General features: G+C 34.5%; 1 protein-coding gene across 2 annotated transcripts in view; it reads left to right on the forward strand.

Annotated features, from left to right (window-relative positions):
- lmx1ba (LIM homeobox transcription factor 1, beta a) overlaps positions 1–16,796 on the forward strand; it is a 111,926-nt gene that overhangs the window by 90,913 nt on the left and 4,217 nt on the right. For both annotated transcript variants that reach the window (XM_056457271.1, XM_056457272.1), the window contains exons 3-7: positions 6,400–6,623; positions 10,550–10,728; positions 12,859–12,936; positions 14,004–14,070; positions 15,217–15,381. In XM_056457271.1, the coding sequence (XP_056313246.1) occupies positions 6,400–6,623; positions 10,550–10,728; positions 12,859–12,936; positions 14,004–14,070; positions 15,217–15,381 (713 nt within the window). The remainder of the gene's footprint in view (positions 1–6,399; positions 6,624–10,549; positions 10,729–12,858; positions 12,937–14,003; positions 14,071–15,216; positions 15,382–16,796) is intronic.

The raw sequence follows: 16,796 nt of genomic DNA on the forward strand, positions 1-16,796 counted from the left end.
ACATTTTAGTTCACAAGTGTACATTTTTTTAAATTTGTTTTGGCCTTCCATCCACACGGAGATGAACTTTTTTAGGAAACAAAAATAACTTATAGTTACTTATAGTTAAATAGTTATTATAAAAATAACTTTTTGCAAACGCTTTCCAAAGTGGATGCATCTGAAAATGCCGTTTTCGTGTTCGTGTTTTGAACATTTAAAAAAGAGTCATGGTGGACAACATTGTAAAGCTGATGTTTTGGATGCTGTCCATTTTGACAGCTTTACTAAAGATTAATGTCAGTTTTGGTCGCATCCTCCATGTTGCCTTTTTTCAAACCTTTACTGGGAGTTGTTCAGCGACAGAAGCAGACCACAGTTGCATTACGGACCGCGCATGTAGTGGATGTTTTAGGTGATTTTTCTCTAACATATTGCCACAACATTTCAAAAAGACAGAAAGTGTGTACTCACACTAGGCACGGTTGTCTTGAACCGTACCCAGATGCAATTGTCTCCCTTCCCCTCTCCCCCTCGGCCTGCACTCACATTGCATTCGTTGTCTTCTGAGCCGGAGCACGCTTATCTCATCGATGATGCGACTGTTCAGTTTAACAGAAGAGAAGCGCTCTCGCTCAGTACAATAGAGATTGCTTTAGTTCTATTGTTTTGTATTATTTTAAGTCGTTTAATATGCAGTGACACACAGTCAGATCTTTTGCTAAACAGATCCTTCAGTCCTCCTGCTGCATGTATTAGGAGGTTTGCTGAAGGTGCAGCTGATGTGCAGCGGGGGGTTTGTACCTTTTAATAAGTTATGAAAGTTTGCGTTCATTGAAAAGTAAGAATGATTAATAAATCCATAGGAAACAGTCTCTTAAAAGTGATGTCGCATCTTCAGTTTTGGGCTCAGGTGTGCTTTGCACTTACACTACAATCGTACCACGCCAAAGCCCAACCAAACCGCGCTCTGGCACATCTCTTCCAACTGGGCCAGGGCCAGCCAAGTGAACTGTGCTCGGGCGAGGCACGGAGCACTCACACTTGTCAAACGAACCAGGGAATGGGGGTCAAACGTGCCTGGACATGGTTTTGGATAACTTTAAAAATTTATATTTAAAAAATGTATCTGGATTAGTGTAGACGTAGCCTCAGATTCACACAGACTTTTTCATTCCACAAAGATGCTTTGGCATCACTTTATTTTGATGGTCCCTTCAACACAATTTAAGTTACGTTGCATCTACATTCCAACTAATTCTCATTAGCTTATAAGTAGACTATTTGGTTGGGTTTTGGGTTAGGGTTGGTGTAAGTTGACATGTACTTGCAAAGTTTCTTATAGTAAGTTAAATGTCTATTGGAGTAAATATTAAGCAGATAGTCTACTAATACTCGCATGAGAAGTAATTGGCTTGTAGTTGCGATTAGGGATGGGTATCGTTAAGATTTTAACGGTAATACTTCACTCTCAGAAATAAAGGTACGCGAGCTGTTACTGGGGTGGTACCTTTTCAAAAGGTACACATTTGTACTTGAAGGGTCTATATTGGTACCTCAAAAGTATATATTAGTACCTAAAAAATTTAAGAGGAACACTTTTGTACTTTTTAGGTACTAATATGTACCCTTGAGGTATTAATATGGACCTTTTAGGTACAAATTTGTACCTTTTGAAAAGGTACCCACCCCAGTGACAGCTCGCATACCTTTATTTCTGAGAGTATACTTTTATCGATACCACTTATCAAGTCGGTTCTTTTATCAGTACTTTGTCGTGTTTTTATCAAAAAAACAAAGAAATTGAACAGAATTAACAACACTTTATTTTATTATTATGTTTTTAATGTAAAAAAAATAACATTAATTGTAAAACAAATAAATGAAAAATTTCCTGTAAAAGAATGTACAATGGAGGAAAATGACTCATTCTCATTCATTTGATCATTCTTCTGGTGAAAAATCAACATGTTTGTCTTTTCTGGCAGAAGTCAGGATCTGTCTTGGTTTAGTGTGTTCTCTGCAGCTGAAAATACCCACATTGAGTTGCAAAATGCAGTTAAATAGTCAGAGAATGTTTAAGATAAATGAGTTAATGGTGTTTTAGGAGTTAACAATGTAAAAATAAGCAGATTTTTAGAATTTCTTAATAAGCAAAGTTTATTGTTAGGCTATTCACAGCCGAGAACTGTGAGGGCTTTTATATTGACATGCTGTTGTACTATTGAGCGGAAACACGAACATTTCCAACACAATCTCACGGCAGTTCATAACTTTTTGATTTAGTGGCTTATTTGTATGAATTCGTACGATCTAATTCGTACAATTTAGTACGATTTGCTCATCCCCCAATGACGCTTGGGTTTAGGGGTGGGGTTAAGTGCCACACCTCCTTTTTAGAATCGTACAATTTCATACGACAGAATACTTACGTTTTCTCGTGAGATCAGGCTGACATTTCTCATGTGAGATTGCCAACTGTGCAGACAAATGTATCAAATATCCCAAATTAGAAAAGGCTGGTCAGTTAAAGTATGCTACTGTATGTAATGTTTATTCAGCAATAATTCTCCAGTACTGATAGCAGAACCATTAACGTCAGAGCTTATCGATACTTTTGTCTTTTATAATGTAGTACCGATACCGATAAAGACAACACAATCTAACGGCAGTTTATAACTTTTTGATTTAGTGGCTAATTTGTATGAATTTGTACGATCTAATTCGTACAATTTAGTACGATTTGCTCATCCCCCAATGACTGTTGGGTTTAGGGGTGGGGTTAAGTGCCACGCCTCCTTTTTAAAATCGTACAATTTCGTACGACTGAACTCGTATGAATTAGATTAATTAATTAAACTGACAAAACGTAAAATACTTACGTTTCCTCGGGAGATCAGGCTGGATAAAGTTTTAGCCATCCCTAGTTGCAATGCAACTTTTAGTCAACAAAATGTGCAATAGGTACCATTAAAATAAAGTGTTGCTGATTCTTTACAGAGGACAGATAAAAAAAATGTTCCTTAAAGATCATTTTACTAAAATGTTGTTTTAGGAACAAAAATAAAAAGATTATTGAGTGGCTTCATTGTGAAATCAAAAGTTGTGAACACTAAAAAAGATCTGTAAATTAGCAGTTTTCCGTGTTTTGTGATTCATGTTTTTATTTTTGCTCATTTTTGTTTTTGAATTGCATTATGGGATCTTGATTTTCTCCTAACAACGTTTAACCTTTAAAAGTGTGAAAAAGTAACTTTTATGAACATGTTTAATAGTTGGCATTGCTATATTGTCTGGGTTGGTGTTGTATATGACGCTAAAAACACCTTATAATCAACTGCAGCACATTTTCTGATACTTTACAGACTTATTTCTCTAGATATTATTTCTTACATTATATTACTCTAAACTACTAAAATGTCACCAAAAGTCACGTTGTTAAACTGTAGAGTTGAATTTTCAACATCAAAAGTCCACAGAGCAGAGATCAACATCCCATAATGCAGATCACAACTGTAAATAAACACTCGTGAATCACAAAATACAGACTGTTAATCAACATATTTTTTACAGTGTGCATTTAAGGGTGTCCCACTGACAGTCTGTATAAGTGTCATGCATGGCTGTTTTAAGATCAGTGCACACAAAGCTGCCGCTGTGGTCCCGACTACAAAGAGAAGGAGAAAAGGACAGGATTAGTCCCCAAGCACAATAGAAGAAAGAAGATCTCCAGGAGGATCATGGGAATTACAGACGGCAGCATAATGTGGAGTGACAGAAAGAGGAAGCAGGAAAACTTCAACACGAGCGATTATTAAAGATCAGCAGATGATCAGGAGAAGAAAAGAGCTTTACAATACAGTGAGAACAGGGGATTGATCAGACGTCGTGCATTTTGGCTTAATGCTGTTACACTGTAAAAAATTTGTTATTAATATTATAAAGATTATTTGTTTAAAATAAAGTAAATTAACATTCATTATATTTCAATTAATTATATATTTGTGTATGTATATATGTATATTTGTGTATGTAAATATGTTCATTTGTATAAGTTGTTAATGTATAAGTTAGTTAATGTTATTACATAAATGTTAGTTTCATTTATTTTATAAAAATTGTAAAAAAAAAAATAAATAAAAAAATAATATTATTTACAATTAAAAATAAGTGTATTTAAAATTTTGTTCAGCATCATTATTCCTGTTTTCAGTGTTTCAAAGTTTAGCAGATAAATTGATGGAGAGATTTCCTGATGGATGGACAAATGGATAGATAGATAGATAGATAGATAGATAGATAGATAGATAGATAGATAGATAGATAGATAGATAGATAGATAGATAGATAGATAGATAGATGGATAGATGGATGGATGGATGGATGGATGAATGGATGAATGGATGGATGGATGGATGAATGGATGGATAGAGAGATCGATGGATAGATGTGCAAATGGATGGATTGATGTGCAAATGGATCGATGGATGGAATGATGGATGGACAAATTGATGGATAGATGTGAAAATGGATGGATGAATGGATGGATAGATGTGCAGATGGATGGATGGATGGATGGATAGATGTGCAAATGGATGGATGGATGGATGGATTGATGTGCAAATGGATCGATGGATGGAACGATGGATGGACAAATTGATGGATAGATGTGAAAATGGATGGATGGATAGATGTGCAAATGGATGGATGGATAGATGTGCAGATGGATGGATGGATAGACAGATGTGCAAATGGATGGATGGACGGAAGGAGGGTTGGATAAATTGATGGAGAGCTTTCCAGATGGATGGATGGATAGATAGATAGATAGATAGATAGATAGATAGATAGATAGATAGATAGATAGATAGATAGATAGATAGATAGATAGATAGATAGATAGATAGATAGATAGATAGATAGATAGATAGATAGATGTGCAAATAGATGGATATATGTGCAGATGGATAGATCTGCAAATGCATGGATGGACGAAAGGATGGATGTGCAAATAGATGGATGGATGGACGAACAGATGGATGGATGGATAGATTGATGGAAAGATGTGCAAATCGATGGATAGATGTGCAAATAGATGGATGGATGGAGTGATATATAGATGGATAAATGTGCGAATGTATGGAGGAATATATAGATGGATACATGTGCAAATGTATGGAGGAGTATATAGATTGATAGATGTGCGGATGTATGGAGGAATATATAGATGGATACATGTGCGGATGGATAGAGGGATATATAGATGGATGGATGGAAGGAAGAAAGAAATTCCAAGCTCAGCAAGGCTCATTTATTTGATTAAAATTGTGAAATATTATTACTACATAAAATTAGTCGGGCTTTTTGACCAAGTTTGGACTATTTAAAAATGTGATTCAGAACTGAAGTTAAAATTGAACGTTTTGAAACACTTTTACTGGCGCTTTTGATGAACTGAAAGCATCCGTATTGAATTGTAGTATTTTTTTATTTAAGTAGTAGCTAATTTATTATTATTTTTAATCTGTCTGACAGTTTGAACACAATAAGAGCGCAGCACTAAAATGTACAACTAGTGAGAGTTTTCACTTTGAATTCATCACAGATTTGTTCCTATCCTCTAAATCAGCGCAGTGTTTCAGAAGCAGCAGATATAAGAGATTTGACCTGTGATTTCTCCATCTGCGTCTCCGTCCTCTGAAGATCGACTCCTCTGTTAAGTGCTTTGCAGCGTCTCGCCTCAAGATACCATCGTCATATCTCCAGGCTTATTAAAAATCTCTTTCAAAGTCATAATCACGAGGTGTCAGTCACGCATCGATCTGTGATATTAATGCTTGAACTTTATTGGTGTGGGAGAAAGCGCCGCTCTCAGGGCAGATCTGCTTAATGCTGCAGAATTATTGAGCTTTGTGGAGGATCTCACGTCTGAGGGGTTGAGGATCGGTGCTTCACTGTCTTACATTATTCATTCACTCGTTTTCCTTCGGCTTAGTCCCTTTATTCATCAGGGGTCGCCACAGTGGAGTGAACCGCCAACTAATCCCAGCATTTGTTTTACATCCGCCCTTCCAGCTGCAAACCAGTACTGGGAAACACCCATACACACTAGTTCACGCACACTCATACACTGCAGCCAATTTACTTTATTCATTTCCCTTGTAGCGCATGTGTTTGGACTGTGGGGGAAACCGGAGCACCCGGATGAAACCCACGCCAACACTGGGAGAACATGCAACTCGTATATCAATCAACTTATATCAAATAAACATATTAAAAATATGAAGTTAAACTTTGTATAACTTAAAAACATCAGTTGAAACCTGGTTGACTGATAAAACAAGTCAAAGTAACATCGAAACAGTTGTTGTCGTATCAGTGCATTAACATGCATGGAAACTGTGTGTTTCTCATCCTCAGGCTGTTTGCCACCAAGTGCAGCGGGTGCCTGGAGAAGATCTCCCCTACTGAGTTAGTGATGCGCGCACTGGAGAGTGTGTATCACCTGAGCTGCTTCTGCTGCTGTGTGTGTGAGCGCCGGCTGTGTAAAGGAGACGAGTTTGTGCTGAAGGAAGGACAGCTGCTCTGCAAGACCGACTACGAGAGAGAGAAGGATCTCGCCAGCCCAGACCTCTCAGACTCCGGTGAGAACACATTCATTCATTCATTCATTCATTCATTAGTAACATGCTCAATTGCTTATTATGGAACAGATACAGTAGTTCTGTTCCTTGATTCTGATTGGTTGAACTGTGTTGCAAACTGTTGTGAAATATTCTACCATCATACACCTGTGACTTAGCTCTTATAAAATTGAACTTAGATCCATCCCTTGATTCTGATTGGTTGAGCTGCATTTTAAGCTATTGTCAACATTCTACAAACATACAGTACACCTGCGACTGAGCAAAAGAAAGTCTATTATAAAGATCTATAAAAGAATCTATTATATTTTGTGTAACCTGTGAAATAACAGTTGTATAAAAGCCGTATGCCCCATGAAGCCATGGTGTATTGTGAATATATAACAAATAAGATTATATTATTCTATGTTGTGCCTAACAACGCCCCTTAACTGTTATAAAACCACAGCTGTTATAGTTCCATCTCTTGATTCTGATTGGTTGAGCTGCATTTTAAGCTGTTGTCAACATTCTACAAACATACACCTGCGACTGAGCAAAAGAAAGTCAAAGAATCTATTATATTTTGTGTAACCTATGAAATTACAACTGTATAAAAGCCGAATGCCCTATGAAGCCATGGTGTATTGTGAATTTATAACAAATAAGATTATATTATTCTATGTTGTGCCTAACAACGCTCCTTAACTGTTATAAAACCACAGCTGTTATAGTTCCATCTCTTGATTCTGATTGGTTGCGCTGCATTCTAAGCTGTTTCAACATTCTACAAACATACAGCTATAACTGTTGGTTAGCAAGAGAAAGTCAAAGAAACTATTTAATTTTGTGTAACCTGTGAAATTACAACTGTATAAAAGCCGAATGCCCTATGAAGCCATGGTGTATTGTGAATATATAACAAATAAGATTATATTATTCTATGTTGTGCCTAACAACGCTCCTTAACTGTTATAAAACCACAGCATTTATAGTTCTATCCCTTGTTTCGGATTGGTTGAGCCGCACTCTAAGCTGTTGTCAACATTCTACAAACATACAGCTGTGAGACAAAGACAGCTTTATTTTGGGTAACCTATGAAATAACAGATTTCTAAAAGCAATAATCCCAATTTCTTTTTTCTTTAAATGTTCAGAACGCAGCAGCACGAGTGGTCTTTGATGAACCCAAAAGAGCACATGTCACTCCGCTACTCACCCGTTTGCACTGGCTGCCAGTTGCTGCTCGCATCAAATTCAAAGCTCAGATGTTTGCTTACAAAGCGACCTCTGGCTTTGCTCCTTCGTATCTGCTCTCACTTCTGCAGATATATGTGCCCTCCAGAAACTTGCGTTCTGTGAATGAACGTCGCCTCGTGGTTCCATCCCTAAGAGGGAAGAAATCACTTTCCCGAACTCTCACATTCAATCTGCCCAGTTGGTGGAATGAACTCCCTAACTACATCAGAACAGCAGAGTCACTTGCTGTCTTCAAGAAACGACTAAAAACTCAACTATTTAGTCTCCACTTTCCTTCCTAATCTGTAACTGCCTCTCTGGCTATACCACTAACTGTACTCTCTCTCTCACAAAAAAAACATTACTAATGCTTTGCTTCTTAGACTTTACACACCTGAAACTTGTCTATAGCACTTGTTCACTGCTGCTCTTATAGTTGTGTAAATTGCTTCCTTGACCTCATTTGTAAGTCGCAGTGGATAAAAGCGTCTGCTAAATGACTAAATGTAAATGTAAATGTCTTTAAATTTTGGAAGAAACAAAGCTAAATTATTTTCATTAATAATCACGATTATTAAAAAAGGATTAGAAGTGTCTTTAAAAAAATTAAAGAAATATAAGAAATAAAATAATGAATGAATAATGAATAGTAGTCAAAGTGGATCAAAACCTTATAAAAACCTCATAAAAGTTGCTTTAAATCTATTGAACAGCACTCATTCTTGTCTTGGGATGATTTTAAAAATCTTTTTTTGATCCACTTTAAATGTCGACTAAATAAGGTTGTAAAAAATACACTAAAATACAGTAGAATAAAAATATGCGAATGAGCCGAACTGTGCTTCAGCATAGTCTTCACTGTAGGTATTAAATTGGATTATTTATTTAACTACAAAATTCATTCTAAAAATGTTTTGAGCATCAATAAATAGCAAAAACAGCTTCTTCTTTTTAATAAAGAGGGATGTAGCCTTGAAGTTCATGTGTAATAAATACTCTGTTGAGTTAAAATATTTCTACTTTGGGTTAAATGTTTATACTTGATGTTTTACACATTTCACATTCAAATTCTTACTCAAATGTAATGCAATTAATATGAATATTTAGATTAAACATCTATAGATGCTTTCCATGCTCTTTATAGTGGACAAAGATTCTATAGATTTTTAGAATGTTCCAAAAAATAATACAAAAGTATATATTTATTCATTTATTTTCTTTTCAGCTTAGTCCCTTTATTAATCTGGGGTCGCCACAGCGAAATGAACCGCCAAATTATCAACATGTTTTGCGCAGCGGACGCCCTTCCAGCCACATCCCATCTTTGGGAAACATCCACACACACTCATTCACACTCATACACTACAGACAATTTAGCCTACTCAATTCACCTGTACCGCATGTCTTTGGACTGTGGGTGAAACCGGAGCACCCGGAGGAAACCTACGCTAACGCAGGGAGAACTTTTTTTATTTTTTTTTATTTGCAATTTTAGAACACAGAACATACAAGGGCAATAACAACATTATATTGACATCCAAACAAATACAATATAAGAAAATGATTTTAAAAAATAAATAAATTATTATTCAAAAAACAAAATTTAAGGCTTTAATATAATTAACAGTTCTTTTTGCTTTGCCATTTTTTTTGTTTCTTTTATCGTGCATTGGTAATGACCTATTTCTATTTTAAAGTGAGTAAAATTAGTTTTTTTCACTGCCCATTTACATTTATGAATAAAAAATTTTCCATAACGCAGGGAGAACATGCAAACTAAAATTATATATATATATATATATATATATATATATATATATATATATATATATATATATATATATACATATATATACATATATATATATATATACATATATATATAGAGTTGAAGTCAGAATTATCACTTCAGAATTCTGACCCTCCTGAATTATTAGCCTTAAATTCTGTTTAATGAAGATAATTTTTTTAATCAACACATGTCTAAACATACTACACTGAAAAAGATTATTCAAAGAGGATTCCTTGGATTTACTCAATTTTTTTACGTTAAGTGGTTTTAAACAATTTATTTGGGCTGAATTTAAACAAACAAATGAAGTTGAACATTATTAAATTTAATTTGTTTGTTTAAATTCAACACAAATAAATAGTTTGCAACAGTTTTGCATGCAACACGTTTTTAGTTGTATTAACTAATTTCTAATAATTTATTTGATCTTTGCTATGATGATAGAACATAATATTTGACTTAAATTTTCTCAGGATACTAGTATTCAGCTTAAAGGTACATTTAAAGGCTTAACTAGGTCAGTTAGGCAGATCAGGGTAATTAGGCAAGTCATTGTATAACAGTGGTTTGTTCTGTAGACAATCCAAAACAAATATTGCTTAAGTCGGCTAATAATTTTGATCTTAAAATGGCTTTTAAAAAATTAAAAACTGCTTTTATTGTTGCAGAAATAAAACAAATAAAACTTCCTCCAGAAGAAAAAATATTATAGGAAATACTGTGAAAATTTCCTGAATCTGTTAAACATCATTTGGGAAATATTTGAAAAGAAATAAAAGTTCTAATAATATACATTTTTTTAATTATGTATTTCTTAAGAACTGATTAAAATTCAATTTTGAAACATTCCCTATTTGATCGCTCTTTAGAACATATACAAAAGGCTTATATACAAATGCAAATGTTGTTTCTGTAGACAAAAGTGAGGATGAAGATCTGGATGTGAAGCCCGAGAAAGGAGCTGGCGGTCAGGGAAAAGGCAGTGATGACAGCAAAGACCCTCGGAGACCCAAAAGACCCAGAACCATCCTCACCACACAGCAGAGACGCGCGTTTAAGGCTTCATTCGAGGTCTCATCCAAACCATGCAGAAAGGTGAACTTCTCCACTGTAGATAATACATGATCAATGCATCTTGACAACAATTTTTTTGCATTTACAGTAGCATTTACAGTAGTAAGTAACCACATTTAAACTTAAGTCATACAAGCTGTTTTAAAGAGGACCCATTATGCAAAAGTTACTTTCATAGGGGGTTTGAACACAGTTACGGAGCAGCAGTCTGTGAACAGGGTTTCTGCGGGGTCTTAAAAAGTCTCAAATGCAAAAATCTAATTTTTAAACCTTAAAAAGTCTTAAATTCGCTGTACAAGGTCTTAAATATTTTTGCACAGGTCTTATTTTTCCCATGTCCATGTAAAGCTACATCTAATGCTCATTTAAATTCTTTTTTGTTGATGTTGCTTGGATTTCGTGGTGTTGTAGTTCTTTACTTCACCAGTCCAGATGTAATTTGCTGTATTAGAACTACAAATGAGACCAACATGCAATAGCCAATCAAGCGAATGTGGCATCATCATGTGTTTGCGGAGGTTTGCTTTGGGTACGCGCGACATGATTTCGGTTGGCGGGGCTCACGAAATTTTTTGAGACTCGACGGAACAGTTCGGTCGGCACCACGTTTGATTTGAACTGTATATGAAAGACTTTAAAGAGATTTTATCTGAAAGGGGTACGCCTGTACAGAGACCTTGATGATCCGTCCATGCGTGATCATAGGGTCATAGACCAATAATTCTTGGCTATTAATTGCAACAGCCACAGGAAAGGAGGAAAGTTTTTGTAAAAGTTGGAAACCTGAGGGATAAGTTTGTTAAAACAAAATAAGAGGCCATGCAAAAGTCCCAGGTGGCTTTAATATTACAGAATATGTTTTTCCACCATTCATAGGTTTTACACTGATGTATATATTACAATGTTGAGTTTAAAACTGTTTACAAGTTACAAACTAAAATTAAGGAACAAATTATTTCTTTGATAACTGGAAAGGAATATTTGAACCTGTCGGTTTACAATATACTGATGCCCAATTTCTAGGCTTAATTAGTTATAATGATCAGGACTATTGGACCATTATTGCCTTTTTAGCTTATAAGTAGAGGACAGAAACTAGCCAGACAGTGATGTGTGAATTGTGGAGTGGGCAAAATAAAAAAACCGTCAGTATTTTTAGGAAGTTTTTGCTTTTATTCCTGCCATAATAAAATGTATAAGTGAAGAGTAACACATGTTCTGTTGCCATTAATATTTAACTTTATTAGGTAGAACTGTCCGAGATATGAACAAAAGCAAGTGATGCATCAAAATTTGATTTAAAAAATCTTGAATGGTCTACATTATTATTATTATTTTTATTAATAACATTATTAATATTATCATTATTAATAATAACATTATAATTATTATTGTTGTTACTATTATTATTATTATTATTATTATTATTATTATTATTATTATTATTATTATTATTATTATTATTAATAACACCATAATTATTATTATTATTACTGTTGTTATTAGTATTATTATTATTAATAACATTATTATTATTATTATTATTACTATTATTATTATTATTATTATTATTATTATTATTATTGTTACTGGTTAATTTTATTCAACTTAATTTAACCATTTATGTGTTGTCGTATCCACCTGATTGAACTTATGTCCATACACTGCAAAAATGCTTTTCTTACTTAGATTTTTTTTGTCTAGTTTTTGTCTAGTCCAAATATTTAAAAAAATCTTAAATCAAGAAGCTTTTTTAGATGAACAAAAAATATTTTCAGAAATGTTTTCAGAAATAATGAGTCAAAAATAAGTGAGTTTTTCCTTAAAGCAAGCAAAATAATCTGCAAAAGGGGGTAAGGAAAATTTTCGTTTTGAAATAAAATTATTTTACTTACCCCATTGGCAGATTAAAAGACATTTAATATTCAGAAATATTGCAGTACAGAAAAACAGACCTTGATATGAATTGAAGTGATTTGTCTTTTTTTTTATTAATCCCCTGCATTACTGATGAATTCTGCATCCTTTAATGTGGATAAACTACGTTGAAGTCAACAATATTTGCCCTCCTGTGTTGATAAAAAAAAACAAATGTATGTATGTAATGCATCTGGCATAGTACAATGTTGTAAAGTCTGTGTGTTATTCAAGGTGAGAGAGACTCTGGCTGCTGAGACTGGTTTGAGTGTTCGAGTCGTGCAGGTGTGGTTTCAGAACCAGAGAGCAAAGGTGAGCAGATACACAGGTTCACACACACCCAAATATCATCATCCCAAAATTGTTTTTTAAAAAAGGCAGCGTTATATTTTCATACATACAGACTCAGACACTGTAAAAATATGTGTGCATATAGATAGTATATTGTTCAGTTTGCAATCTCTATTTATATTGTACTGTTTCAGTAGATGCATTGCTTATTAACATCACCCAATTAATTAATTAAATTGGTAATTATTTATGCTTAATCAAATTATTCATTTAAATATTTTTTTAGGTAACACTTTATTTTGATGGTCCATTTGAGTATTAGTAGACTGTCTGCTTAATATTCTCCTTCAACAGACATTTAACTGACTATAAGAAACTTTTTAAGTACATGTCAACTTACACTAAACCCCAACCCTAACAGTCTACTTATAATCTAATGAGAATTAGTTGCAATGTAACTTAATTTCAACAAACGGACCATCAAAATAAAGTGTGACCCCTTTTTTTATTATATTCCAATAATAATAATAATACTCTTTTATTTCTCTCTCTCTCTCTCTCTACATTTTCCTACAATCCGCATAACTTACAGGGTGAAAAAACTGAATGAAATTGATTATAAAAATGTAATTGTTATATAAAATAAAAGAATAAATTAAATGATAATTATTGCACTTAGTTTTTAAGACAAAATGTCTAATGTAGTTGAAATTAACTGGAAAGAAAAAACAATAATAAAACAGTAATATCTAAAAAATTATAAACAAACAAAAAAGAAAAAGCACAGATACCAAATAAATACATTAAAATAAAAAGAAAGCTAAAAAAAGTACCAATAATTAAAACGAAAAATAGCAAAAGTAACTAAGTAAATAACAAAAATAAAATGAAAGCTAAAAGTAAAAATAATATGCAAAATATTTATCAAAACTGTAAGATTATAAATATATTTATAAAATATATCATTATAAAAATAACACTGAATGGCTGTCACGAGGCACTACTGTGTCTTCAGTAACTTTCCTTTTTCCTCTTATTCATTTCGGATGTTCAACATGCTTTAATAATCGTCTTTTTTTCCTGATCAGATGAAGAAATTGGCACGCAGGCAACAGCAGCAGCAAGAGCAGCAGAACTCTCAGAGACTCGGCCAAGGTGCAAACACACACACACACACACACTCTGCTAACAACGTCCTGTAGAATCTACAGTTCTCCAGTAACTTACTGTATATTAATTACAGCAAAAATACTGTATTTAAATGTATAGCACCATTTTCTCGCTGCATATGTATTTACTGTATTGTATATCTTTACTGCAAAATATGCAGTAATTTTTTACAATGCATCTTTAAAATACAGTAACATAATAATAATTAGTTACAATGTACTTATAATGTAAATACATGTATTTACATCTGTATTTATGCTTGATTAAATACCTAATGTAATTACATCTGTGATTAATTTCATTTATAATTGCACTGTTGACCATCCTTTACACCTTATCCCACCCATGCCACCACACCTGTCCCTAACCCTACCATAAGTGCACCACAAGTGTTCTGCAAGGCAAGGGAAACTTTATTTATAGAGCACAACTTTACACAACCGTTGTTGATCCAAAGTGCTTTACAATAAAAGAAAATATTTAATTAAAAAACATAAACTTTGTATTAAAAAATATATAAGAAAAGGAAAATATATATATATGTAATAACTAAAATACAGGTATTAAATAACATGCATGCATCACTCAAAGGCAAGGGAGTAAAAATAAGTCTTTAAATAATACATTATTAACACAGTAACTACATTAATTCATTAATTTTCCTTTAGCTTAGTCCCTTTATTTATAAGGGGCACCACAGCGGAATGAACCACCAACTTATTCAGCATATATTTTACACAGTGGATGTTCTTCCAGCTGCAACCCAATACTGGGAAACACCCATACACAATTATTAACACACATACAATACGGTCAATTTAGCTTATCCAATTCACCTATAGAGCATGTGTTTGGACTGTGGGGGAAAGCGGAGCACCCGGAGGAAACTTACACCAACATGGGGAGAACATGCAAACTCCACACAGAAACTGACCCAGCTTGAACCAGCGACCTTCTTGCTGTATGCAGTAACTACATTGTGTTTATATTTAGATGTGAGTAGATAGTAGTTAAGGCCATCTAATATAAAGTGGGACCTTGATTTCACACACAGCTTCAATCAACAGCAGCATTCGCTGGTGTTTGAAGCTGTTGTGTGTCATGACTCTACTGACGGTGTGTTTTCTGCAGATGTGATGTCCAGCCGGATGGAGAATCTGATGAGCTCTTACACACCGCTCGCTCCTCCTCCTCAGCATGCGTTGGTGTCGATGGAGAGCAGCGGATACAGCACAGACCCCTTCCAGCAAGGCCTCACGCCGCCGCAGATGCCCGGAGACCACATGAACCCATACGGTGAGCACTACTAACTATATAGTACATACTGTATAGCCAACGACAGACTATATAAGTACTTATAAGATATAAGATATAAGTAACTTGTAAGATATTGCGCAATAGAGGTATTTAAGTGTGAAAATGCAAGTAGTGCAACATGACTGTGTGGCAGATTATTGTTTTTCTTATTGAGTCCTCGTAAGATGGTGTTTAGGTAAAGTGTCTGGTGCAAATGGAGAGAAGAGTGTTTCTACAGGTAGTTTGTCAGGCCCACTCACCTGTATGAGGCACACTTCAGAAATGCACAGTGTGGGGCACGTTCCTTTAAAAGAGTAATTAGTAATGGTTACTAGTTACTTCTCACAAGTAGTAACTTAGTTACATATTTATAAAAGTAACTAATTACCAGGGAAAGTAACTATTGGGTTACTTTTAAAAAAAATTAATTGGTCAAAGGACTATAAAATAAATAGAAAACATTGCACTAACAATCTGCACTATTTTAATGTGTTTGTGGGAGAACGGCAGCATGTCCTCAGCTATATATCTAGATATTATTTTGTTTAATTCTTTGTAGTAAGTATTATTAGCTTTGACGTTGTGGCTTTGTCTCCTCATTTGGTAGCAGAGCTCACGTTATCACCTGCGTAGCCACTAATTATCTGTGACGACCATAGACTGTAAAAGATATGGGCGTAGTATCCGTGACGTCACCCATAGGTTTCTGAAGAGCGCAAATTAAGCTGCAAGTGGGCGTGGCCAATCAGCGCCATTCTGTTCGCGTGTCATCGCTCCAGCCGCGGGTAACCAAACAATGGCAAAGTGGCAGGGCGTGAGCGGAGCTACAGATGACTGCTAGCATTTTGTTCAGACGGGCTTTTCTTTGGGAGAAACGCTTAATACTTCATTACCTGCGACTCCAGTGTGTTCTGAACACATGTGCTTGGCTGTTTACTATATCAATAAAGTGTTCAGTCTTTTAAAAACACTGTAGTAATACATTGAGCCACTAAACATTGTTCTTATGACAATTTTCTACAGAAGGAAATGTGAATTACTTCCAAACACCTTAAATATAGTCTGTGTTAGTAAATGCAAGACTATTGATGAAATCCAGGCATAACATTGTATGATAGCATTTCAGATGACTGTTCTAGAGCCTACAGCTAATCAATCTGTCAGATATGCACTCCAAGTCTAAAGAAAAATATAAATGATAAATGATCTTAAGTAAAATAAATACATTTATAGAGATGGTATATAAGGATATAATTTCACTCACCAGGGAAACGGAGGCCACATGAATGGTTTGTGAGCTCAATTAAGTGCACACAGCATCCCATATCATCTGATAATTGTAATAAATAAGTCCAAAAGGCAGCTGACTGTGTAAAGCCACATAAAACAACACAAAAATACGATGAATATGCCGA

Source organism: Danio aesculapii, chromosome 5, assembly GCF_903798145.1.
Source record: "Danio aesculapii chromosome 5, fDanAes4.1, whole genome shotgun sequence".
Taxonomy (NCBI): Eukaryota; Metazoa; Chordata; class Actinopteri; order Cypriniformes; family Danionidae; genus Danio; species Danio aesculapii.